At 39.8% G+C, this 25,402-nt stretch overlaps 2 protein-coding genes and 1 pseudogene across 4 annotated transcripts in view; 1 reads left to right on the forward strand and 2 right to left on the reverse strand.

Moving 5' to 3' along the window:
- The first annotated feature begins 3,200 nt into the window (after positions 1-3,200).
- Positions 3,201-4,212, forward strand: LOC148593596 (actin-binding Rho-activating protein pseudogene; annotated as a pseudogene).
- Positions 4,213-9,994: 5,782 nt separating this feature from the next.
- Positions 9,995-15,093, reverse strand: HINT3 (histidine triad nucleotide binding protein 3). The gene is made up of 5 exons (XM_010211162.2): positions 14,905-15,093; positions 14,008-14,125; positions 12,650-12,719; positions 11,622-11,748; positions 9,995-10,049 (listed from the first exon to the last, which is right to left on the reverse strand). The coding sequence occupies exons 1-5, from the start codon at positions 15,091-15,093 to the stop codon at positions 10,002-10,004; spliced, it is 552 nt and encodes a 183-aa protein (XP_010209464.2). The 3' UTR covers positions 9,995-10,001.
- Positions 15,094-18,466: 3,373 nt separating this feature from the next.
- Positions 18,467-25,402, reverse strand: part of NCOA7 (nuclear receptor coactivator 7) — a 70,703-nt gene continuing 63,767 nt past the window's right edge. For 2 of the 3 annotated variants that reach the window (XM_088530314.1, XM_088530315.1), the window contains exons 12-16: positions 21,739-21,864; positions 21,130-21,282; positions 20,542-20,637; positions 19,865-19,938; positions 18,467-19,093 (exon numbers count right to left, since the gene is read on the reverse strand). In XM_088530314.1, coding sequence (XP_088386440.1) covers positions 18,958-19,093; positions 19,865-19,938; positions 20,542-20,637; positions 21,130-21,282; positions 21,739-21,864 — 585 coding nt within the window. In that variant the 3' untranslated portion in view covers positions 18,467-18,957. Of the gene's footprint in view, positions 19,094-19,864; positions 19,939-20,541; positions 20,638-21,129; positions 21,283-21,738; positions 21,865-24,407; positions 24,573-25,402 lie in introns of those variants that run through there. The other variant, XM_088530316.1, reaches the window with a different exon arrangement.

Below are 25,402 nucleotides of genomic sequence, written 5' to 3' on the forward strand. Positions count from 1 at the left end.
CTGTCCCACACCCCGTGTTCGCTCCGGGGCGTTTTCCTCCGGGCTCTCGAAGGCTTTTTTTTTTTTTTTTTTTTCCTGGTGCTTGTCCTGTTAGTTTGGCCGTAAGGATTTTTAACTGAGAAGAGCTCCTGGGCCCAGGCGGCCATTTAAACTGGGGCCTCTACCCCGGGAAACACTGTACACAATTAACGATCAGCAGCGGCAGGGCATACCGAGCAAGATAAAGCAGTGTAAATGTGACCCTCGAGTCCAATTTTACCTGAGAAGGCCTTCTCATTGCCTTGCTTAGTGTCGTGCTTTCCCAAGGCTCTAAATACAAACGTTACCAAATGTGCACCGTGATGCCTCGGAGCACCCCGCTGGTTTTTGACGTGCCTTTCCCCGCTGTCATCGATAGAGCAGATAGCTCGATAGCATTAACAATTAACGCACACCAAAGGAGTCGCATTCATTTTTCCACAGGAAGGAGGTCAGTGACTGTGACATGGGTGTAGCAGCAAATAGAGAAGGCAAAGAGATTTCTCAGGAAAGTGGCAAAAGATTTACTATCCAGCAGGAAAAAAAATGGTGTTTTTTTTTTCTTTCTTTGCATTGCAGGTTAATTTTTGTACTTTTATTTTCTGAACTTCTAGGCTTGGTAACTAAAATCCTCTACTCACTGATCCCCCTGTTATGTTGACCTGAAAGGTTCAGCTTTATCCAGATTTCAGTAAGCCTTTTATAAAGGACCAGGCCAACTCAGCATTTAACTCACATTTTTTGGTTTCTGTTCTAATTCAGGAGAGCTTTTTTTCTAGATGGTTAAGATTTTGCTCATGACCTGTAAGAGGCCACATTCTTTATATATCTCAATAATCCCAGACTGGGGCTTCCCTAGCTTCCTGGTCTTTTCCTGCAGCATTCAAAATTGAAGTTCGTTGTGAAGCTTTGGCCCTGGTGCTTGATAAGAAAACATGTAAATGTGAACTGACATCTAATTGTGACTGCCCCGGATAGTCACTGGAGAGAGAGAGAAAACAAGCAGATGTGGATTCATCTTCTTCATCTCAGCAGTTAATGGTGAAAACTACTAATGTATTGGTAAATTGCTGACAAACAGAGCTAGTCTGGTGTTGCTTACAAAATCTTGGGAATGTGAACAGAGATTTAGTGGAAGATGACTACTTTTATTTTTCTATATTTACTTTTTTTTTATTTTTTTTTTTCTGATGTGCTTTGCTTCCAGTTCTTATTTGTATCGCTTCCATTCCAGCAAGTTCTGATGAGTTGTTGGTACCTGGGTCTCTTTGAGACCACAGAGCGGATTGCTCCCTGTTGTCACCCGGAGGTGAACGCTGCTGTTTCCATGCGCTCAGGGCCAGGACTCATGCAGAGACATCTCTGCTGCAGCAACTCGCCAGGGACTAACAGTCTCTGTGAGGAGCAAGCTGCTCAGCATGGTGTGAAAATCCATGTACATTAATACAGAGGAGTTACAGAGTTATTTAATGTGACATAAAGTGTTTTTCAGAGTCTATAAAGGTAACACGCACTGCTTGATTCTTTTTCTGCAGCATTTTTTTTTAGCATGGATTTTGGTAGTCATCATAGTCAACAACATTACATAACTGTTTTAGGGAGGGAAGGGAAGAACAATCTATCCTTTTTAGCCTTCGGGGGAATTTTAAGTACACAAAGTATAATTACTCTAATTGGAAGGTACCCAGGCCCAGAATTAACCACCATTCTCACACAACAAATATAACAAGATCATGTGATGATCATGAGTTTCATTATAAAAGTGAAGGACAGCAAATGAAAAGCTCTTATTTAATGTGTGCTGTTTATCTTTCTCCATTCTGTTTCATAGCTGCTCTGCTGCTATCTTCTGCCCACCCTGTGCACTCCTTAAAGCCAAACACAACAAAAGCTTTATTTTGACTGTGGCTTAAATGTTATGCTGGGGTATTTGGGGAAACGTAATTTTCTGTGTTAATGGAGTTCATATGAAGTAGTATTAGAATTTATATATGGACCATAACACCAATTAAACCTAATTTTAAACAAGATAATGTAAGTATTAGACATGCACAATCTACAATTTAATTATCAGTATTTCTGTCTCTTCCTCATAGAAAAGCCTGCAGTAATTCCCTGTTTTATCCACAAATACCAGTAAAAAATACATGAAAATTCTAGTGTGTTTTAACACCTGAAGTACGTATGTGATCTAGAAAAGATATAACAAATCTCTGTACCACAGTCTCTCCCTAATTCCTCAAAATAATTACATTCTGCACACAGAGTCGTTATTCTGTGTACAGGTTATTTTATTTTCTATTTTCTAGACACAGGGCAGCCCGTTTACCGGAGTGAGACTGACATTCCCGTCTCCGCCGCCCAGTCGTTGCTGCAGCCGGCAGTGCCGGTTTGCCAGGCAGACACTGCTGCGCAGCGCAGCCTTTTAAGGGAGAACTATCTGTTCTGGTGTAATGTGCTTACTAAAAGCAGTGTTGTAGATGGCGCTGCAAGAATTCTGCTGCTTCTTTCAATGTTTGAGGAGCAAAAGCCCCCTGTTTTTACAGCATTTCACTGTTGCAGCACCAAGATGATGTTCTCCGCATGTAGTAACTGTGGTAGTGTGTGAACCTTGAAGGAGCAGCTTTGTTTGTCCACCTTTAATGAGTGCACACGCAAGGGAAGAGCTGCCCTCCCCTCTCTCTGGATTGGCGCACGGCTCTTGGGGAAGGGTTTGCGCTCTCCCTCCTCCTTAAGCCTGGACTGAACAGGTCAATCAACACGGGATGAGATTATCTGGAAAGTGTACCGGGCTGCACAAGAAGGATAAAGTTCTTTAATAGGCATCACTGCATGAAAAGTAAGTAAATGCCGTGCTACATTCATATGTGAAAGCTACAGGACATGTATTGTAGGTCTGTGTCTGAAAACTGGGGGAATTGTATGTCTTGGAAGCTGTCACATTTAACTTAGTGACATGTACTACTTACATGACTTCAGAAAGTTTAGCTGAAGCCCTTTTACTTCCTTGATTGCTGCAGAATTAGAAGTGTTCAGCTATTTAATGTCTTTTTCAGTAGCTTAGCCTCTCAGTTAGGCAAAATGTACACAAATTATTGTAGATTTTTTCCTGTGTGAAGACCAATCTTGCTGATACTACCTTTTTTCCCTTCCAAGCTGACAGTGCACCCAAGCATACTTACAATCACTTGACTGCTCGAGTGCCACAGAACACTGTTCAGAAATGGAGGAAGATCAAGGGCAGACTGCTAAAGCTACCGGTGCGGTGGGTGACCTCAGAAAGAGTTGGCAGACCTGGGCAGAGGACCGGGTTGAGTACCAGAGGAAGAACCCCTTCAGCAACGACGAGCGGCTTGCGGCTAAGCCCGTGCACAGCCACAGAGGAGACCCTTCCTATGGCAGACCCCCCGAAGGGTCTAAGACGGAGCAGAGGGGAAAGGATGCTCACTCGCACGTGGGCAAGGAGGTGGAAGAGCTCTGCAGGATCATAAGAAGCACTGGGGAGAAGGGAGAGGACGGACACGTGAGTGTGACGTTCCGGCAGCTGTTTGAGACGTACGTGACTATTTCCAACAAGGTGGTGGGGATCTTGCTGCGAGCCAGAAAACATGGTCTGGTTCACTTTGAAGGTGAAATGCTTTGGCAAGGAAAAGATGATGATGTGATCATCACTTTGCTAGAGTAAGGCTTTGCCCCCTGATGAATTCTGCTGCATGTTTCCAATTGGAAAGAACCTTTCTAGATGCCATCTTGAAAGAGGTTTTCATTACAGAATTTCAACTCTCTGAAATAATGGAACATGAGCAGAAGAGAAAATTGGTAAGAAGGATGAAAGGTATTTTCATTGAAATGGTAGATATTGGGGACAGAAATCACGAACTGTCAACTAATCTATTACTCTCCCAATGGTTTGTCCTCTCATTATTACCATCCATCACATGTGGTTCTTTAAATGTCGCTGTGGGTTTATTGCTTTAGGTAGCGGAAAGCTTAAAATACTACTAATTTGCTGCCATACAACACTAATTCTTGCAGGCTGTGAAATAACTCACTGTGTGGAGGAGTTTTATGGTAAAACACAGAATGTAAACATTTTTGTAGGAAATATACTTCATATACTTCTAGAAAGAGCTTGACCTATAGCAAAAGTTTAATTATTTTCACGTAGGGAAGTTAAATAAAGGAACGTTTTACTGCCTTTCAGGAAGTATATGAAGATTCCCAAGTTTGCAGAGCTATCACTAGCTTAAGCTCTACAAAATATACAAGAAGGATGGTTCCTAAACTATATGTATCTTTCATGTATTCTGTAGAGCTGCACTAGTCCTGCTGTTTAACAGTCTACTCTTCTCATTGTGTCTTCTCCAGAGCTTTCCAGTGTCCCTTGTTCATCTTCTTCTTTGTATCTCCCACCATTTTCACCTGTTGTATTCTTCTAATGCTACCTCATCCTCTAGAAGTTCAGAAAGCTTGGCAGCCTTTTGGGGAAATTAGATTATGTCACTTCTTAGAAAGTAGGGTGCCACAATGCAGAGACGTGAAAGAGAACAGAAACTGTGTATTGGTGGAAGGAAAAAGAAGACACTTTTCACTTCTTCCAACAAAACATAGCAATGCTGTTCACAACAGGAGAGGAGAGATTCTAGAGTGCCAAATGCATAAATAAAAATACAACAGTGAAGTCACATGCCTCGCTTGGTCAGGCAGCGTTGTGCTTTCAGTGCACAGTTGAGTTCTCCGAACTGGGAGAAAAAATGAGCTGCTGTTTAAAAATGGGACTGAAAGATGACATTTCCTAATTCTCCCAGGGATTTTTAACTTTTGATTGATTATATACAACAAAGATTGATTATACACAACAATTGTAAGAATGCCGTTAGAAATATTCAGGAGCTGTGTTTACAATAGTTCCCACCAAGAAATCTGTATCCATTGGGAATAGCTTTCATTTTTGTTGCTTGTTTTGTTGTTTGGGTTTTTGAAATAATAATATTCTATTCCCCCAAAAGGATTTTGAGACTTAATATAAATTATGAACATGGTAAATGTGATTAAATTATATTATACTAATTATATACAAGACTTCTTTTTTGCAAAAAGCCTAATATTTTTATATTTTCATCAAATAGACATTTGCATCAAAAACATTTTTGTTTCCTTTAGCAATAATAATTGAATATAAATATAATTTATTATTTCTCTGCCTCCTTTTCCTAGTGAAAAGGTAATTAGAAGACGAGCAAATAGGGGGAGAAAAGAAGGTGCCAACATAAGTATATGTGAGGTACAGGGAAGCCAGATATATCACGGAAGGGGAAACAGAAGGATGGGTTTTATCATCACATAATTTTAGCGTGTTGGAAACTGGGGGATACGTCCTGCCCCAGACAGCATTTAATACATTGAAAGTGCTGTGTTTTTCAAAAAAAAAATCAATCTCTTGCCAAAATGACGGGAGCATGCCTCTATGGATTTCAGTTCCCACTAGATAAAAGCCTGGGCACACATCGTATAAAAATTAATTTCAAAATCAATCTCAAGATTGTTAAACTACAGCTACAGGTTGCTACAGATACGGTTTAATTTTAACTTAATTTTAAATCCATTTGGTTCTGCCCTAATGTTAATTCATAATTTGTAGGAAGCAGTACGAGGGAGTTCAAGTATTACTAAGAGGATGACCGCATCAGGAAAAATAATCAGGAAAAAATAATTATTCTCAGCAAACACACCCAGTGCTCAGGCTGTGCTCTGCCTCAACTGAGATGCAAGGGCAGCTCCTGCAGCCTTACAAGTTGTTGTTTTAAGAGAGTTAAACCACAGGAATCTGGGCTTCAACTGCCATGTATGCAGTCAGTGTTAGGTACTTATATAGTCTCTGTGCACTTTTTCCAGCTACTGCTGTGTGCATCTGCGAGAGCTGTAAATAGTACTAGGGTCCATCTACAGGAGCTATGGTCATAACTCTGGTTACTATCAAAAGACAGAAAAGCAGAGTAAGCCCTAAATAACTGGTCAGGCCAACTCTGTAAGCAACTGTAAGCAAAAATCCAAGAATTAGTACCACACAGATTATTTATTTAGCGATAGATACATATTTTTTAATAATCATAGGACCAAATTTGGTGCTATCTGCCAGATGAATACTCAGTCATGGGTGACTGCTTTCTATTGTGCCTGTGCACGCCACTGTCACAAACATGAGAAAACCGCCAAACTGCGTCAGCTCCCAGGCTGACAGATCTTCTGCTTTCTGCAGGAGCTGCTACTCCGTGAGAAGTCTAAAGGGTAAGTGCAATCGATTGAGCTGTCTGTCTGCTGATACACTTAAGAATAAAAATTGCTCCTAAAACCTGTACAGTCAGGTATGCATCATATCCAGTGCATAAGGCTGGACCTAGCTCCCAGTTTGCAAGCTTCAGAAAATTTTGCTTCATCATCTGGCATGTAGAAGAGATACTGACACCTGCAAATGAACCAGTTTGAAATGTTAATGTAATGGGCCACCGTTAAAAGACATGGAATAGCTAGCCTAATAGGTCATTTTCACAGGACGTGTTAAGACACGAGTTTATGTTAGTAGGACAGATTACTTGTTGTAGTAAGCCAACTTTGACCTTCTAAAAGGCGTTCTTATCCCATCAAGTTACTTTTAGCTCCTCAAGTATCTCCTACTTCATGTTTTGTAGCAAGTTCATCAACTCTCTCAGTAGTCTTTTCTCCAGTTGAAGCCTATCTATTCTACATGGGTTTTAGAGAATAAATTGTACAAGAATTATCTGTGTTTTGTCTTGTGGAACACTGAAAATGCCTTCAATAAATACTGCACATCAATTTTACAGGACTGTAGTGTGATTTTTCTTTTTTAAGTAGAGTTTTACAGTTTCCTAGTCTGATAGACTTCAAATATGATTTTTATCCATTTGTACTCCCGGTTTTTATGTTTTTATTTGCAACTCATGCTTTAAAAAGTCTTTCAAATAGCTATTAGCAACTTACCAGCACTGAAAATGCTTTTCTTAGTTATATACTTGAAGGTTTTTACTTAATTTTTACAATTAACAGTATTGTATATATATCTGCTTCACTCTTTCATGACGGGGTAAGCAGTACTTTAGCACAAAAGCATTACTCTGGGGGCTTGCATGAGGCTGGTAGTTTGTGTAAAACAATACAGCAAAAGAGTACAAATAAAGCTTGTACATGTAGTCAAAAAAGCTGCTTTTCACAGAACTGCTAATACTGGATCAAGGAACAACAGACCAGTGAGTAGTAGCTAAGCAAGTTTTCTCTGATTCTCAGGCTCTTACATCCAAGAAGAACTGCTGAGTTGACTCTCCAGAAAAAGTCATTTAAATACTTTGGCTCATTGGAATGCTCCAGAAAAGGTTTTGGAAATTTCCAAAACATATTATAAGGCTGCTGTAAGAGAGGGCAGACATCACTAATGGGAGTCTGCCAGCTGTGTTTTCTGGAGAATGGCCAACAATTCTCACACCTACTCAAAGTATTAGAATTTATAGAAAATATTCTTTAGTCTAATTAAAAAAAAAAACTCTTTGGGGCCCAGGAGGAACACTTGTCAATACAGAAGGGAAATGCAATGCAGTTCTCTACTGGAAAGCACTAATGAGATACTGAGTACTACTGTTCATCTCAATAATTAATGTGGCTCCGTTTATAAATTACACTTGCCTCTTTGAGCTGGTTTGAGCATAGTCTGCTAATGACAAAGACAATTTGAATGCTTCTTACCTTGTTCACCAATAAAAGTTTGAGAAGATGGATTATATCCTGATCTGGCTTTAGAGTCTTAAAGCCAGTAGTGGCCCTTTATCAGGTGTAACAGAAATTTATGGAAGTAATAATATGCTACAGCAAAGCTGTAGCTCACCTTTCCTTACATGCATCAGACCTTCAGAGCTAAATAGAGTTCAATATAATTGATTTTGCTCAGAGATAAGGAGTCCAATATACTCTGAAAACAGGGATGATGATTAGTGCAGATTTCCTTCCCGCCCCCACTAAAATCATACTAACCTCCTGCTGGACTCTGCATTTAATTCCCAGCAGTTCCTGCCCCACTATTAGTATTTTTTTAACAGTGTCGACATACCAAAATCAGCTTGTCTTTGCACTTCAATGGTTCTGTACAAGTCAAAACATCTAAAAATTGACCTTTGTGTTTCCTTCTGTTTACATTTGACAACCATTGTAAGATTTCAAGATTAGTATTTGTTCTTTATTAATCCTTTTGACAAGAATTCATTACACCTTAAATATTATATGTCACAGTTAAGTACAGTTACATATACTAACTACAAGTCAAAAGACACATACATAGTATTAACTCTTAAAAATGTTCAAATATTTCATCAATTTAGGAGCCAATCTAATCCTAATCTATTGCACAGAATTAGTCAAAGTTCAGTGGCTTTAATTCACGCTTCTCCTAGCTAAAGTTAAAAATCTAAGCCACAAAGTAAAGCAAACGACATGTGAGTGTCCACCAACAAGAACACAAAAATATTAGGAACAAGGTCTTCAGGAAAGAACAGATGTAAACTTCTGGATAGAAAATGTGTTGTTTAGAATAGGGTGAACTTTCTGAAATATTATGTATCATTTACTGTATGAAGATTACAATACATTGTACCCCTAAGGCACAGGTGCTGCATCAGTGGAAACCACTGAGAAGATTAGGTCCAGGGAAGCTTGCAGGTGCTGCAGACCATCATGAACTTAGCTACAACTGCAAGTATCAGCCAAGGACACTTGATTAATTAGGCACCAAGAGATACACCCTATGAACAAAAAAACTCCACTCTGTTTTCTGGAACTTCTGTTTTGCTAACAGTCTGCCTTAAAACGGCATTGAAAAACACAGCAAATCACAGAATCACAGTAAAGCCACGTGCTGCCACATTCCTTAAGTAATTCTGAACACAATTCATACGTGTCCCAGTTTTGGGCTGAGTCTCTGCTAGTCCAAGTTCAAAACACGACTGCTATTATGCAGGTCTGCACATCCTCATGGCACGAAAGACCCATTCTCTTCTGACTTCATTTAGAAAATGAAATTTAGACAAGATATTAGTACACTCTGAGTGACTTGGAGTTCTAAGCAAGAACATTGTCAGCATCATCTCAAAATTTGATTTTCTCTTATACTGTCATGCAGAAGATCAGTATATTAAATCATTTATCTGAACTCTTCACATTCTTTGGAAACAGGCAGTAGCTAATTTAAGATATTGTGCACATAAGAGGGGAAATAGTCTTAAGTCCAACATGTAAATGCTTATATATACATCTCAGACACATACTGTATTAACATTTACTATGTCACTGTCATGCAGGTAAGAGAGGTAATATATTAAAGTATTTCAGCAACAGAAAAAAATGGTGCTTTTGCAATATATTCACTAACAACTATGCACAACTAAAAAAGGACAGAAAAGTACATAAAGTATAGAAACTTAATGTCTTAAATGTTACTTGCAATCCCAGAAAATGTTTTTTTTTTTCATTAAAAATCTAGATTCCACAGCAAACATTCCCTTTGGTATCATGTATATGCCGTTAGGAGTAACTGTTGTTCCTTAGTTAAAAATACGTTCCGGATTTTACTAGGAAAAGCAGGCTGCATGTATGTGTATATATACATATATACACACACACATACACACACACAGAAGTATATGTACCTGTATGTATACTACATGTATATAAATAAAAAGCTATCACTAAAATACCTTGCTTCACCATCAGAGAAGTACATGGACTTCTTAAGTACATGGACTTTTTAGGTATGCAGACTGCAAGAACTGGTTGGCACTTACAAATTCTGTGTGTATTTCTTTACAAAGCATTAAAGCCTTTTTATCCTAGTATATTATTAGTAACATCAAACTGTGCAACCTTCAAGCAGAGGTCATAGATGAAGAACCAAACTTGTTGGTGACACTGAGCCCAATGTGCTTTCAGCTGGAGTCATTTTCGGTTTGCAATCGCTCAATCAGTTGTTCAGCCTATGAAAGAAAGCAATGCATTAACTACACAGTTACTGAGTTTACTGAAAGTTTCAGTTTCAAAAAATTCCAGTGATAGGGATGAACAAAGCACATACTTCTTGTTTTGCACAAAGGGTATAACAGAAGTAAAATGCAATGACTGTTTTAAACAACAGACTTTTCTATCAAACTGTTATTAGCTGATCAGAACAGGAAGAACAAATCGTGAAAGCTGGAATATATTTGAGTAAATAGTAAATCAAGAAGCATGATTTTAAAGATCTTGAAAGCACTGGTCAGGTCAACTGACCTATAAGAACTGGTTGTTACTGACAACCTTTTTTTGTCAAGTCCCACTGAATTAATCTTCTCACTCGAACTAGTCCTTGAGGAACCATCTTAAAAGGAAAGAAGCTTAAGTCTAGTATTTTTAACACACACAGCAGATAAACAATCAGCTCCTTTGGTAGAAACAACAAGAGTTGAGTAGGTCTTGCAGTTAATTTGGAAATAAAGCTAGAAAAAGAAAAAAGAAACTGAAGATAAAGTCATCTCAAGCTGGCTTTGCATTCTTAAACAAATATCATATTCAAGTTGTTAACAATAAAAGAATCAAGAACATTTTTTTCAACTTGTTAATGGGATATTGCAAAATATCTCTTGAGGTACTTCAATCCTGTATAACCAAACGTGGTCCAGACACCCCTGAGGAACCCCACACAGTAAACAGTGTAACTACAAAGCTACTCTAATCTCAGAGTCTAATATCTGTGTGAAGCTGTACTGCATGGACACATTTGCCTGCTTGGATCTAGCTGAGGACTCCAACAGGGTGCCACCAAGAAGCTCGACCTCTCTCTCTCTTTTTTTTTTCTTTTTTTTTTAAGAGGGGATGGTGGTGGTGGTAAGAGGCGCTCTAGATTCTTCTTAAAAGGAGGTACACCTCTTCTACAGCATTGCTGCTTTGGGGCTGTCCAATGACACAATGACACACCCAGACACACTAGGATTCCCATAGCTATGGCGTAGCTGCATTGCAAGGATGAGTTCCTTGCTTTTCCAGATAAACAGTGAGAATGTCTAATCTCTACTCACAGATACCAATACTAGAAAAATATTTTTTGTAAAGCAGGAACTTGTTGCAGTCTAAAGACAAGAAAAGCTTCATGTGAACTGATATAAGCAGTCATGTTTTTTGCTTAAATTGGATTAACCAAGGCATATATAATACCTATTCCATTACGTTCCAATATATTTTCCACAATAAATTTCCACATTCTAATACATTTTCCCACAGTAAATAACTAATAGTTATAAAGTGCAATCAGAAGTAAAACATATTAACATAAGCTACACGTTAGATCCAAAAGTACAAAACTGATTGCCGTTAATTCTACTGTCACTTGATTTTCTCGGTAAGTATAAACAATATTTTTTTTTTTTCAGTTAAGGTAAAACATGCAAAATTAACTATAGCGATGACTAAAATAATTGTTCTAAGATTTTCTGGAAAAAGTTATGCTCTTTGAAAGATAAGACATTTTCATCTTGCAACTGAAAAGCTATTGACATATCTGGCATTACACTTACCGTGATAAACCAGTAAGAATTGACTCTGTAAAGCAGTCTGCCTAAGAATCCTAGCTGACTGGCTGGAGCCAAGACGTGAAGATGCAAGTGGGCTATCGAGCAGAATGGAGGCCAGTGAAAGCCCATTCTTCAGAAAAGGAAAATGAACAAGTTAAAATATTTGTATTAGTTCAGAAAGAAGATGAACATCACAAGTCATTTACCATGATCAAATGAGTTAAGAGCTTAACTTTTAGCCTGGCATGTCAAAATCATTACATTTTACTTTTGTACAAGGACATGAACAAAAGTATGTGTTTTCCTTTGATTGTGCACTCCAGGCACCTTTTTTAAAACCCATTAATCTCCTGCTTTAATCACAGTACTTAAAATATACTTTTTTTTTAATCTCCTCTCTCTTTTTGAAGTATGATATACCTTAAATCCCTAAATGTACCATTCCCAGTTTTCAGCTAGAAAATCAACTGTCACTTAGACAAAAGTATCTTCTACCTATTTTAACCATGCTGGCTTGCCTTCCTATACTACATTTCAATTATGTTTCCATTTGCCTGACTTTGCAAATGAATTTATAAATAGTTTAAAAGAGTTTAACTACTAAATATACTGGCTTAAACTGTAATCAAACCAATACAGATATAACAATACAGTGCCCTGCTCAAAGAGGCCCAAGTTTACCTCTCTTCCAGTATCTAGAACTTTGGAGCATACACTCAGCACATAATTAAAGAGCAGCCTTTTAGACATTGTATTTGAAGTGCCATTCCTTCACCAACACGAGTAAGAAAATTTCAGAGTTGCAAGGAATTTTGCACTAAAAGTTCAACAGAAAAAAACAAATAAGAAAACAAAAATCCCCCAAAACATGTTTATACCCAATGCCACCTATTCTACTTGCGAAGTCAGGCAATAAGGCAGTCCAACCCCCCTTCAATAAATCATACTGCAGGTGTTGCTAGTATCTCTAAAATAACATTTTGGAAAGTCAAGAGAATATTCAGTATATATAGAAGGCTTCATTTACATACCTTACATCATTCATGTCACTAAAATTATTATGTTGGAGGACATTTTTTCCAACTTCCATCATTTTCTTCACTATTAAATAGAAATAAATTTCAGTTAATGCTTAATATTTTAAGCACCATAGGTCTTTAGGTAAAGAAATTTGGAAAATCTCTTTGCTTTTCAGAAGCAAAATCTTCAAATATTAATTTCAATAACTTAATTACACTAAGAACACAAACTCATGCATTTTACAATAAAACACAAATACTGTAGCTTATAGGAATAAGAAGAAGATTGTAAAACAGTTTACTACAAAGAAAAACACCCATGTCACTGATTTCCACAATCAGGAGGCTTTTAAGTGTGGCATTATTCTAACAGTGCTGACCAAAGCCATGGTCTCACCTTACAGAAAACCTGCAAACAGCAGTTAGTCAGAATGATAAGTTTACACTTACTACATATATTACAGTGTCCGCTAGCTCTGCGTAGGTGGACTTTCATCTCTAGGTACTGAGGTGAAAGTCTGATATGCAACCTGGTATTTTTCTTTAAGCCTTTTTAAAGTTAGTAGACCGAAATAAAGACTTATAATGTTTTAGAGATGATACACCAACTTAAAATATTTAAAAAAAATAACCATTTTTTTCTCTATCAAATCAGTAAGAAGAGAAGCAATTCTAACACAAGATCTTAAGACAAAAGTCTAAAGGAATTGCTTTGAAGCCAAATACACAGCAAAGCTGTTTCTGGAGAAAACTGCCCTAGAATTAGAACACACAGAGAAACAAGAAAGTTGCAACACACCACTATAACTCTTCTTTTGCGTCACCTGTAATCTTTGCTAAAGTGGAAACCTGCTTATGTGCTCGTGGTCACAGTTTTTTTCCCTGGTCCTCAACACATCAGCAAAAACAAAACAATTCTTGTGAAACAAATAATCTTAGTTATTTATTACAATGTTAAAATAAGAAAAAGAATCAAAACTACATCACAGTTTCAATATTTTAGGGTTCTAGCTTTTAAAAAACATTAGGGTTTACTAGAACACCATTTTGTCTTTCATTTTTCCTCCTTCATGAAAGATAATGCAACATTTTATGAAAATAATATAAACAGATTTTTAAGATATTATTTAAGATTGCATATATACCTATAAAAATAATGAAGTGGAATATGTATGCATACTGCAAAAAAATAGTAGCACAGATAAACTGAAGAGGTTTCTCTACTCCATGGAAGCAGAAGATGTGTTTCGTCCACAACTAAATGGTGTTCAAAGCTGTGATTTATTTGCCGTGTTTTCACTGCAACAACCCAGAGTGCAAAATCATCTTTCTCACATTAAACACACACTAACGAGCACCTGCAGCCTTACCTAAAGGTATGTGTTCTTTCTTCAGCGTCTTGCAGTTTCTCACGTGCTCCACAGGCACCACCAGGTAGTGGTGGGGTGCATCAGGTTTGATATCTCTGAAGCAAACCAGGTCTTCATACTGGGAGGGAATACAAACATGCTAAGTCTGCCACGGTGAGGATACTGACAAACAAGCAAAGTCATTCCCCACACCAGTGTCATACTTGGTATTATATATGAAATAGATAGGTAAAAATCTCAGAATTGCGACATATTTTTTTTTCCATTACTACATCGAAGTTAAGTTATCTTAGAGTCTGTCCACAAAAAGAGTTTCAAGGATGATCTGGCTTCCTCCATTCAGGCCTCCTCAATATCTAGCAGCACAAATATCTGCTCCCCGGCTGTTTCAAGGCTTCATGCTGTTGTTGCAGAAGCATTTAAAAGGACAAGGTATTTCCTTCCATCTGATCAATGTTTCACAACTGTCTCCTCCAAAGGCCGGCTCCAGACTGTGACAACCCCAGGAGCAGTATTTTCAAGTGCCATGCTTCATTAGCTGAAAACAGACACAGCCTAGGAGAGAGAACTCAGGCCCGTTTTGTATTCCATTATTACCAACATAAAAGGGATCACACAAATATTTACGGATATTTTTAAAAACACAGTGAGCCGGAGGAAGATGCCCGAGGCCGGGCGGCTCCGGTTCAGCCGCTCCTCTGCGCCCGCAGCCGGGCCCCGGCCGCGCAGCCTCAGCGCTTCGCGCCCCTTTCCACAAATCCCCCTGTCATTCCCCCTTTCCACAAATCCCCATGTCACTCCCCCCGCTTCCTCGTCTCTTCACTGACAAGGGCAACGAGCGGCGACCCGTCGGACGCGCCGGCGGCGCCGAGGGAGGGCAGGGGCGCCCGCACGCACCTGGCAGGGCAGCAGCGCGGTGCGCGGCTCCTCGCGGCGGGCGATCCTGCAGAACACGCACTTGCCCTCGTAGCCGCCGCCGCCGCCGGCCTCGCCGCCGTCCGGGCGCCCCTCGGCGGGCGGCGGCTGCGCGGGGCCAGGGCCGGGCGCCTCCGCGACGGCGGCGGCCGCGGCCTCCTCGCCCGCCATGGCAGTCCCCGCGCAACGGCCGCGCGCGCCCCCTGGCGGCCCCCCCGCCGCCAACGGCCGCCGCCAACGGCCGCGCGAGCCGCGAGCGGAGCCGCCGCGGGGCGGGTTCCGTGCATCAAGCGGCGGCGAAACGCCGTCTGTGGCAGGGAACGGCCTCGCGATGGAAGGTCCCCGCATGCACACTCACACACACACTCACACACGTTTTGTCCGCGGTCTTTCCTTCGGAGAGCTCCACGTCCGCGCACGGGAGCGGCACGTCGGAGCGTGGTTAGTTAGGACGCACCCGAGCTGTTTCAAATGCATTACGCCAGCGGTAACATTTCTGAAGTTTTATATGGCTCAAGTCGGAGATGATGCGTGTTCTTCGTATGCCTTCACCTCTGGCACCTCTTAGTATTTGGCTTGTTCGGAATGACTCAAATAACGTTGTTTAAAGCTTTTAAGCAAACCTCTAGCCTCATGCTGAATTACAGCATCAGTAAAAGCGTATGAATTCTTGTGAGTACTTTGTGAGCAGACTCAAAATTAAAAATCTCCAAAATTAACAGACTGCATTCCTCTGCGTAGCATCTTTCTAAATCTAAAACCATTTTCTTAATAATTTGTGTTTTAAACACAAATGAAACATGTTTTCATTAGCCTTGTTGCGCAGCTACAGAACCGCTGATCACAGGAGTTCAGTAACACTAAATATATTTCAGAACAAACAAGTTGGATTCAGTACAAATAATATGTGGCTAGCTATTCTACCTGGAAAAGCTCATTTGTCGGCAATTAGTAATTTGTGGCATGTAATTCAGTCCTTCTGACTGAGCCAGCCTGCTCCTTTTCTCAGCTAGGAACACGCTAGTGAAATATCAGAGTCTACACATGAAGATTATTCTGACAGTAACTGGTTTCTACTTTGCCATAAGGCTGGCATCAAACTGTCCAGTGGAAAAAAAAAAAAAAAAAAACAGTACCAAAGCCAGCACCAGAAAGTAGTGCTTACCAGCCTTATTGTTAATAAGCCTTTTCACATAGTCCAGAATGAAAAACCTTCATCTGAGTACCAGCAAGGTATGTATATTTGATGTTCTTCTAAAATAGTTCCCCCTCTGAGAGGAAAAGTATTAGCTTACATTCTGATAAAGATTCATACTACTACTACACTTCAAGTAACTGATAGTTTTCTGAAATTTTATTATTTCCTTACTAATCAGATTTTTGTTTTTCTTAATTCTACATCTGTACATAATAAATGAATTAAAAAGTTACTCCGCTTAGTTTTTAGTTGTATGTTTTGTGTTGCTTCAACAAAAATACATGAACAGTTCAGGAATATAAAAAGTGGACACCGAAAGAACATTTACAGAGATGCTTGACTTTTAGAACATGTTGGTCAAAGCATGTTCAAAAAAGATGAAGAAATACATGTAATTCTCTACAGGTGAGAGGCAAACAATAACAGTTTCACGAGAATTACTGATGAACTGTTCAGCTAGAATATGATAACTGGTACTTCCTAGCCCTTTAGCACAGCCTGTCTTTGAGTGAACACAAATACAGGCCTACATCAGGAGATGCCATATCATTTAAAAAAAAAAAAAAAAAAAAAAAGCTTTTAGCCCTTTTTTTCCCAGGAGATTGTTAGAAGTCACTTTCTGAGGAAACTTTGGTATTTCTGTTTGCATAATCTGCAGTTTGAGTCATACTCTTTTTATCTTTAAAATGTACTGAAGTCTGAATAAAGGAGAAGACATATAACGAGTTTCTGAATGCATAAATTCCTTTATTGAAAATATTGTGATAGCACTGCATTACATATATTCAATATTCATAGTTTCAAGGGTCACAGAATTTTGATTGAACAACACTGTTTTGAATATAGAACACAGCGTTTAGATATCCTCTGACAAATATAATATAATGGAATAAGGTGTGGGTAACAACAGTGAAATGTATGTAAAATGTGAGCTTGGTGGTAGTGTTTTCTTTCTTTTTTTCTTTTTTTTTCGAGCTAGTTAAGTGGCATGCCACCAGTAGAAAGAGCAAACAGTATTAGGTATTCCTGGTATCTTCAAAGCATTACGCTATTAGCAACTTCCACAATATTTTACAGCACTGCCAATAAGAACTGTATTCATGGCTGTACCAGACCACCTGGAAGAAAATTGTGGAAAGCCTACGTGCAGCGTGATACAGACTTACTGTATAGCATTGCCTTTTAAACTGTGAAATTTCTGTGCAGAATTAAGATTTGTTGTTGTTCTTAGAAGAAAACTGCTCATCTTGTTGACTATTTTTGGATATATTAAAAAGGGGAAAAGCAGTTACTAAATTGAGTTGTATTACTCAATTACTATTCCAAAATTAGGCAGTACTGTTTAATGCATGGAAGCACATTGCCATTTCTATAACCTGCCTTTTTCAGGACAATGATACTCTTGGCTTTAAGGGCAGGACAAAACATCCTAGTGTTGCTACAAAGTCTATGGTGGCAGGCTTGGAATTGTTTAAATATATTTTTTTAAATTATAGCTTTACTGCAAAGCAGAATTCTTTAGAAAATAAGCCTCAGTTACATTTTTCCCTGGTCGCTGAAAATTTCACAGCACTGACCTGCTTAGAGTTCAGCCTAGCTTTATAACATGACATCTTCTTAGTGTTGAAGGGAAGAAGGGGAAAAGTGACAAATATTTCACAAAAAAAACCAAAAATACATAGTTGCCTGTCCTAAAGCAGCCTGTTGCTTCAAGTCCTTCTCAGGAAGAAAATCATTTATTAATTATTACAGAAGCAGGTATTACACCACAATGACCCGGACGGTTAAGGAAATAACACTCCTCTCTATCTCCAGATCATAATTTTCCCCTTAACAAAAAAATATATCCTTCAATTTGAAAAGTGCTCATAAAAGCACAAGGGGTGGTTTATTTTGAGTTGCTTGGTGGCAATGCAGAGAACCGATCTCTTCTTAGAAAGGCCTTTACTAAGTGCCCACAACCACAACCAGGGCAGCTGCTTCGCGTGTGCTGTCCCCGTTCTGCTGAGTGCCGGCTGCTTGCCCAGCACCTCCGAGCGCTGCCAAAGGAACGGGCAACAGCGCCATTAGGAAGCACTAACCGCCTTTTCCCTCATCTCAGAGAAAACCAGAATTATGCACTCAAGTGTTTCTGACAGAAAACAAACCCTCTGATTAGGGCAAAGTGAAAAGCAAATCTCATTTGCAAAATAAAAATATAAAAATTAACTTCAGAAATCAAATAAATTGATTCGGAAAAAAATGCCAATGCATAAGAAACCTACCTGAATAACAATTGTTTATCAAATCGATACTTGAAAACCTAACAGAAAAACTCAGGCATTACAAAAAAAAAAAAAAAAAGAAAAAAAAAAAGCTATACAATAACAATAAATAAAAAGACCTTAAAAACATGTTCCCTTAAGTGCTGTGTACACCTTCAGATTTATTTCCATGGCAAACAGCATGCTGTAGATTTTGGTAACGCAACCTTTTATTTTTGGTTAGCATTTATATTTTGAACATAAATATACATGGAATGTACTAGATAGTTACAGTTTTCCCACAGTATCTTTTTCACAGTTACAGGAAAAGTTTTCACCTCATACACCGTGAATGTTTTCATAAGCATCGTATCGTCGATAGAGACGTGTGAGAGGAGGAAGTAAAAAACACCTCAAATGGATATTTACTGTCCTGTCTCTTACTGCCTCTCAAAACCAGATTTTCTTTTGTTTGGCGTAGTCATGCTCCAGTACAATTTGAGGAAAAAAAGCGTGTAACATTGTGAGGCAGCCTGCACCTTCTTTTCAGCTCTTAAGTGCCTAATGGATCCAGTCCTTAAGGCAGTTAGTATTTCATTCAAATGTCCATACTTCCACATCTTGTATTATGAAATCTTCTTTCTTAGATAAGATGTCATTATTGAAGGTGCTGCAGGAATTGCTTCGCCCATGATACAAATCTGCATCTAACCATAAGCCAAACCGGCCACTAAAAAGGAAATACACAGAGAATTTTAAGTTTAGATTCAACAGTTAAATCCATGTCCAATCTTTCTAATTACTCAGGCTGACAGGATAATTAGTCATTGTACGTTCTTTGTTAGACTTTCCAAAAAAAAAAAATCACCTCCCCTCTCCCCTAGCCCAAACCACTGGGAGCAAGCAGACTGGAAGCTTCGGAAACAACCCAAGGGGCAATGTGGAAAGATTCGGAGAATTCTGAGAAGCGCTTAGGCTGCATGTGATGGCACTTGCAAGGGGGCCTCCTGGCTTTGATTTATACCACTAGAGTGAAACCTCACAGGCTGGAGCGTGTGCCCATGCCACTCGGTGACCAGCAAAGCCAGATCTGGCTGCTGCCAGCTTGTGGTCTCCACTGCCCTGAAATCAGCCCTTGATTTCAGACCCACTCTCCTTTAAAATTTAGGGCCTGATTAAGCACTGCCTGTATCATTGTTTTGCACAACAGTGGAATAATGACAGTTCAATAAAGACCATGGGGCAAACACTAAAAGCTGACAGCAAAACTGCCATTAGAGATCATCTTCCACTTGAACAACTTCTTAAACAATAACCCAAACAACCCCATAAACATCTGTTCCCCCCCCGCCACCCACTTAAGGAAAAAAAGAAAAAAAAAAAAAAAAGACTCTCCCCAACATCAGTTACTCTCATTAGGCCTTAGAAATTGCCATGGGTTTGTAACAGTAGTAAGCACTTTACTGAAGGTCAACTACATGATTTCAAACCAAACACTCACCCTCCACCTCCAAGTTCCAGAGAGCTCATGTCTCCGTTGATGAAGTAGGTGTTCTCGCCACTCCATTTAAACACCTGACGGGGAAAGAAAAATACTGTGTGTGGAGGGGTGTGTGTGTGTGTGTATTTGTGTGCGTGTATATATGTATATTTATATATATAATATGATATATATTTAAACACATACATATATATATTTGATTGTGTGACTGTGAGGAGTACTACTACCTCCTTAGGGGATATTTTTGGATACTTTTTTTTGAAAGGGAAAGATCATGTACTCAATACTGACAGATAGGAGGGCTGTTTTTCAATAAGGGGCATTTCAATGGCACTCTTACCTCCGCTTTATTGTCACTGTGATCCTAAGCACCTGCGAAGTTGAACCTTACTCCTGATATCCATCACTACTTACCAAGATTAATTTTTGACAGTCCATTCACTACTACTATGCCCTCCCCACCTCAATCTCCTTAAAACCTCTACACCCTCTCAAACTAAGCATGCCAAACAATAAAACAACTTTTGCTTAAAGTTTCACTGAAACAATGAGGTAACTCATCAATAAATCATCAAACCTTCCAAACTTAAATACACAGTCTTTGTATTTTTCCCCCATAGATGAACTGATAGAACTGAAATCGAAAAATCTCATCTGAGAAAGACCACATGACTTACCTTGAAATTTGGACTGAATGTGTAGAGGAATGTTTCACCTGTGCCATAGTAGTGATCACTAAACCTGAAAGGATGTGTAGCATATGCTCCAAATATCTGTCAGAGTAAAATGATTAAGCTATTTTGAGGACAACACAAAATTTAAAAGGAATAAACTTTCAGCATACTTTCTGAAGAATAACGGTGTCAGTGTTTCATACTAAGAGAGCTAATAAGTGTATCAGATTAGCACGTGTCCCTGCAAAAATTTTGTATCCTTTTAAGTTTAAAGGCCTCATGAGAGCAGAAATGAGGCCTCCAGGAGCTACTAGAGTACTACACCTCCGCAGAGCATATTTGTAGCAGCTTAATTGAGGAAGTTATTTTGGTGGACACTATTAGGAGGCGCGTTCATTACTATTGTGAAACTGTGGGAGTTCTATCTGCTAGTTGTCATATGCTTTCTTGCCAGTCAGTTTAGTTTAAGCAACAGGGAGCACAGAAGAGAACAAAACCAAACAAATCAAAAACAAACTTAGCACTTCACAACACTCAGTTTCTTAAATGATGCCCTTTCAGTGCAACCCCCGCCAAACCAGTGCTCCTTACCTGGTTGTCCATATCCTTGATGACCAGGAGAACTGGACTGTCAAGCGCTGCCGATTTACGGTACAGAGTCTTGAGGCTGGTCCCATGCTCCAGGGTGCTGTACGCCAGCCGCCATGGATAGCCCTGCACTCTCGCAGGCAAGCGCGGGGCAAGCTAGGCCAAAAACAGGGGCATGTAAACACAACTAGTCAGCAGGCCATGGGTGGCAGCCTACACACTGTTCCCTTTCCCACAGCAGCTTCTGAGTCAAAAAAGTGACAGTTAGTGGCTCAGCACCTCCACTGTCTGCACACGGCTGTGTACTCTGAACCCTATCGACTGCATTTGCGTCATCTGGAAAAGATTTGAAACTGGCACCCCTTCTCCTAGCACTGAAAGAGAGGATGGTTCTCAACATCACTACACAAACTCTCCAGAGCTGCAAATCTAAAAATAAATGTTTCAAACAAGCAAGTGTTAAAAAACAGAATCTTTCACAAAGGCAGTCCAACAAACTAAGCATTTTCCAAGCTGCGAGAAGTGCCAGTGGCCCCCCAGAAGCAGGTTGTTCACACTTGGCTCGCAGAGCACAAGAGCAAACAAGGAAAATTCATTTTTTTCTAGCCATACCTGCTCTATGTGCATGTTCTCCAGGAGAGCACTGTGGTGCTTTAGGACAGGTAAGGTATCATCGTCATCATCCTCACAATAACTGCAAACGCTCTTTCGTCTTTTTGCTTCTTCTACGGTAATGATCTGTGGAAAGAGAAACAGACACTGACCTAAAGCACGGCTCTCATTTTGTCAATCCTCTACAGAGGAAAAAGAACTATCAGGCATAGGCAGCCTGAACTGAATACAGTTACATTTTCAAATAGCAAGGTGTCTTTGAGATAGCACAGGCAGTGTGGTGAGAATTGCTTCACATCCTAGTGACTTCTAACACAAAAACTTCCTCATTTTCCTTCATGCAGCAAGTTGAGTATACTAATTACTTTCTTAGCTGCTAATGAGTAAGAATATGAACGACTTTAAAATTTCACCTCACATTTTTATTAAGATGGCAGGGTTTTTTTGTTTTTATTTACTCACATGAACATATTTTTGTGTATACAAGCTGGAACAAAAGCCATATATGAAAAAGCTAAAAGAAGCGAATCAATTTGAACAAGTATTTCAAAGTTTTATCATGTAAAAAAGCTATTGCGTGAGATATTCAGCATGCAGTTTACACCTGCAAGTTCTTTAAAGTACTCATTTTGAGAAGAGTAAAGGTATTTATAGAATATATAATCAGCTGAGAATGATGGAGCAGCTCTTTGGAGACTTGGAGACATTTTAAAAGGAAAAAAAGATTTATAAAGCACTGTTTTAAAATAATGTTTTAAAAGATGCATCCATGTAAATATTTTTAATTTAGATTGGAATTTAATTATTATAAAACAGAGTACAAAGTTCTCTCAAGCAATTACAGGTGGACACACCACCTTTTCCAGCAACGCTAAAAACAATGAGAATGCGAGTCCCCACATTGAATGCTTTTCTACCAAAGGGTCTGCAGCCTACGACCTGGTAACAAGAATCAGGGGATAAATTGGGAACCTCATGCTGTTACAAGCAGGAAGCAGGAGCCAAAACACCTCCTGCCCGGCCCCTTGAGATGGGAGCTCCCAAGCTGCAGCGTTCCTGGCGCTCATTGGCCAAGCTGGCAGCGCAGCAGGATTCACCGTGGGCTCCGCGTCACCAGGGCAAACAGCGAGCCTGAGCCTCGAGAGTTCAGAGGGATGGGGCTGATGAGAAAGAAAAGGGAAGCCAAGGCGCCCAGCTACAAAACACCTGGAAAACGTTAAACCACGAGCACGTTACCACAAGGGTCTTATCGAGGACAAGAACCTCGGCACGTCGCTGCAGAGCATCCTGCCCCACGCCACCTCCATTCCTACAGACACAGCTTCACAACACTGCCATGGTGTAGAGAGGAAAAGCTTTACATAATCACACACACCTTCATATCACTGCTCAAACCCGGAGAAACTGCCACCAGTCCAGGCAGCTGCCAAGGAGCGCAGGGAGCTCCCACAAACCTGCTCCGCAGGCAAAGCAAAGCAAAGTCACTGCAGAGATTCCAGGGGCGGACTCGGCCACCACACAGCACAGAAAGAGCCTTCCATGAACACCCGGAGCTGCGAGGAGGTCACTGTGCAAACAACAGAGCCCTAATGGTGTCGGTCGCACCGAGCACCTGCAGGACAGGAGCAACGTGCGCACGGCAGGCGCCTACGTGCAGCCCGTGTTCGCCTGCAGAAACGGAGCAGGCGGCGGGGGGCACCTCGCTCAGGTGCTCACAGTGCAGGCAGAGACACAGGGCAGGGCCACAGGGCAAAACCCAACCTGCAGAATTACTGTTAAATGGCCCCTGAATCCAGGCACTACGGGTATTACTGCCCAGCTGCACCCCGTCCCTCCAGCACAAGCTAATCCAGGCTCCATGGGACCCAGTCAAGGGCCACCTGAGACAGGAGGTAATCTTGCACTAGAAAAATGTTCATAATGCCAATTTTAGGGAAGATTACACTGTAGTATTCAGGCCATTCAAAACTCCTAAAAAAGACATGGGTTCTATGCTTTCATTGTTATTATTTTTCCACCTCTTGAGTGATTTCACCTTCCTCCTCTCTCAGATCATTATTTTAATTTTTTAATTGATTGAGCATCTTTTTTTGAGCTTCAATCACAATTTTTTTACTCTCCCTTCAAGACTATTCTCGAGGCTTCCCAGGCAGAAAGAAAATAGGTATCACAGTAAATCAACCAGCAAAGTTATCTGAAGCAAAATGTAACTAAGTTTACAGACCAGACAACTACAGAAAATCTACTAAAAACAATCACAGATTGCAAATCACTTCCAAACTGCCCTTATTCACTACCTAAAAAGAAGAAAGTTAACTAATTTTCTTCACTGCATGAGTATCAGTTCAGTCTAAACTTGATCAATGCAGCTCTTTTCATTATAATGAAGCACATGTTTGAAACCGCTTCAGATTGAAAAACTGCAGCAAAAGGATCTGTAAGGCAAGATATCTACACAGACAAAAGCAAAAACAAATGAAAAGATCAGCTATGACAGAAACCAGAGTTAAGAAACCTTGTTAAGATTTTTAAGTACCTACAGAAATGAAGCAGCAGGCACCTACGGAAGAAATACTCGATGAAAATTAAAGTTACCGCAGAGTTCCTTTTTCAGTAGGAAACGCTGTATCAGGTACATCCTGTTCAAACCGGGACACAGTTGAACATACCTGCACACAAGGCTCCTGGCCAGGTCTGGCACAGTAAAGAATACGAATATTCAGAGGCACTGGTCGCCCTTTCATTGCCTACCAGCTTGCTCTGCAGTATCTGCTGCTCCTTTGCTCTGGTGGCAAGAGCTCTTGCCCACAAGCAAGACTAGCAGTTACTGTCTGCAACTAGCTTTGATAAAATGGCTTATTTATGTCCTTACAATCATACTTTCTGTTTCCCCAGAGAAGAGAATGAAACTTTCGGAAGTGATCATGCCCAAATTTGGCCTTTCTACTGATATTTCCTTGCAGACCTACTTTCAGTTTGTAATGCCAGAATACCTTTATAAGCATTTCCAGCTGCTACTTTTTCAAACACAGATTTAAATAAAGCAATGAGAGACAAGTTCACCATGTGGCCAGCTCTCTCCCACCTCTATTCTTCAGATCACTGTCCCTCCTATCTCATTTTATGATTAAGAAAATGACATGCAAATAACAACTGAAGAGTGAAGGCTAGTGTAGTATATGGCTGCAGTCAGTTCTGCAAGAAATGAGGAATGGCAACATTTTTTTCATTCTGCAGTTCATATAGCACCAACATGCAAAAACTGCAAAACTGTAAAAATAAAAGCTATCTAGGATTAGAGATTTTGTGTCTATGTTTCAAATGACAAGCCCCACTCTCAGTCTTGAGCAGGTTGACATATTTCAAAATATTTCAAACTAAAATTGCTTAAAACACTGACAGTGGAATTCTGCAAACAAGTATGTGTTTAAGACAAATAATCAGATCTTTTTAAAATAGCCATCAAACTATTTTCTATTTGAGGATTTATTTTTAGTGTGTCTGCATATCTTCAGTGCAGCAAATACACAATAATTCAGAAATATAATAATAAAGTCATATGCATGTAGGTTGGATTAGTTCCCTTAGAAGCAAGGCTTTATATATACACACGAGAGACAGAGACATAAACAGAGACACACAAGTAGCTGAAACAGACTGCAAA

The sequence above is a fragment of the Tinamus guttatus genome, unplaced genomic scaffold, assembly GCF_059628265.1.
Source record: "Tinamus guttatus ecotype Peru unplaced genomic scaffold, ASM5962826v1 Tinamus_guttatus_pri_ptg000366l, whole genome shotgun sequence".
Lineage (NCBI taxonomy): Eukaryota > Metazoa > Chordata > Aves > Tinamiformes > Tinamidae > Tinamus > Tinamus guttatus.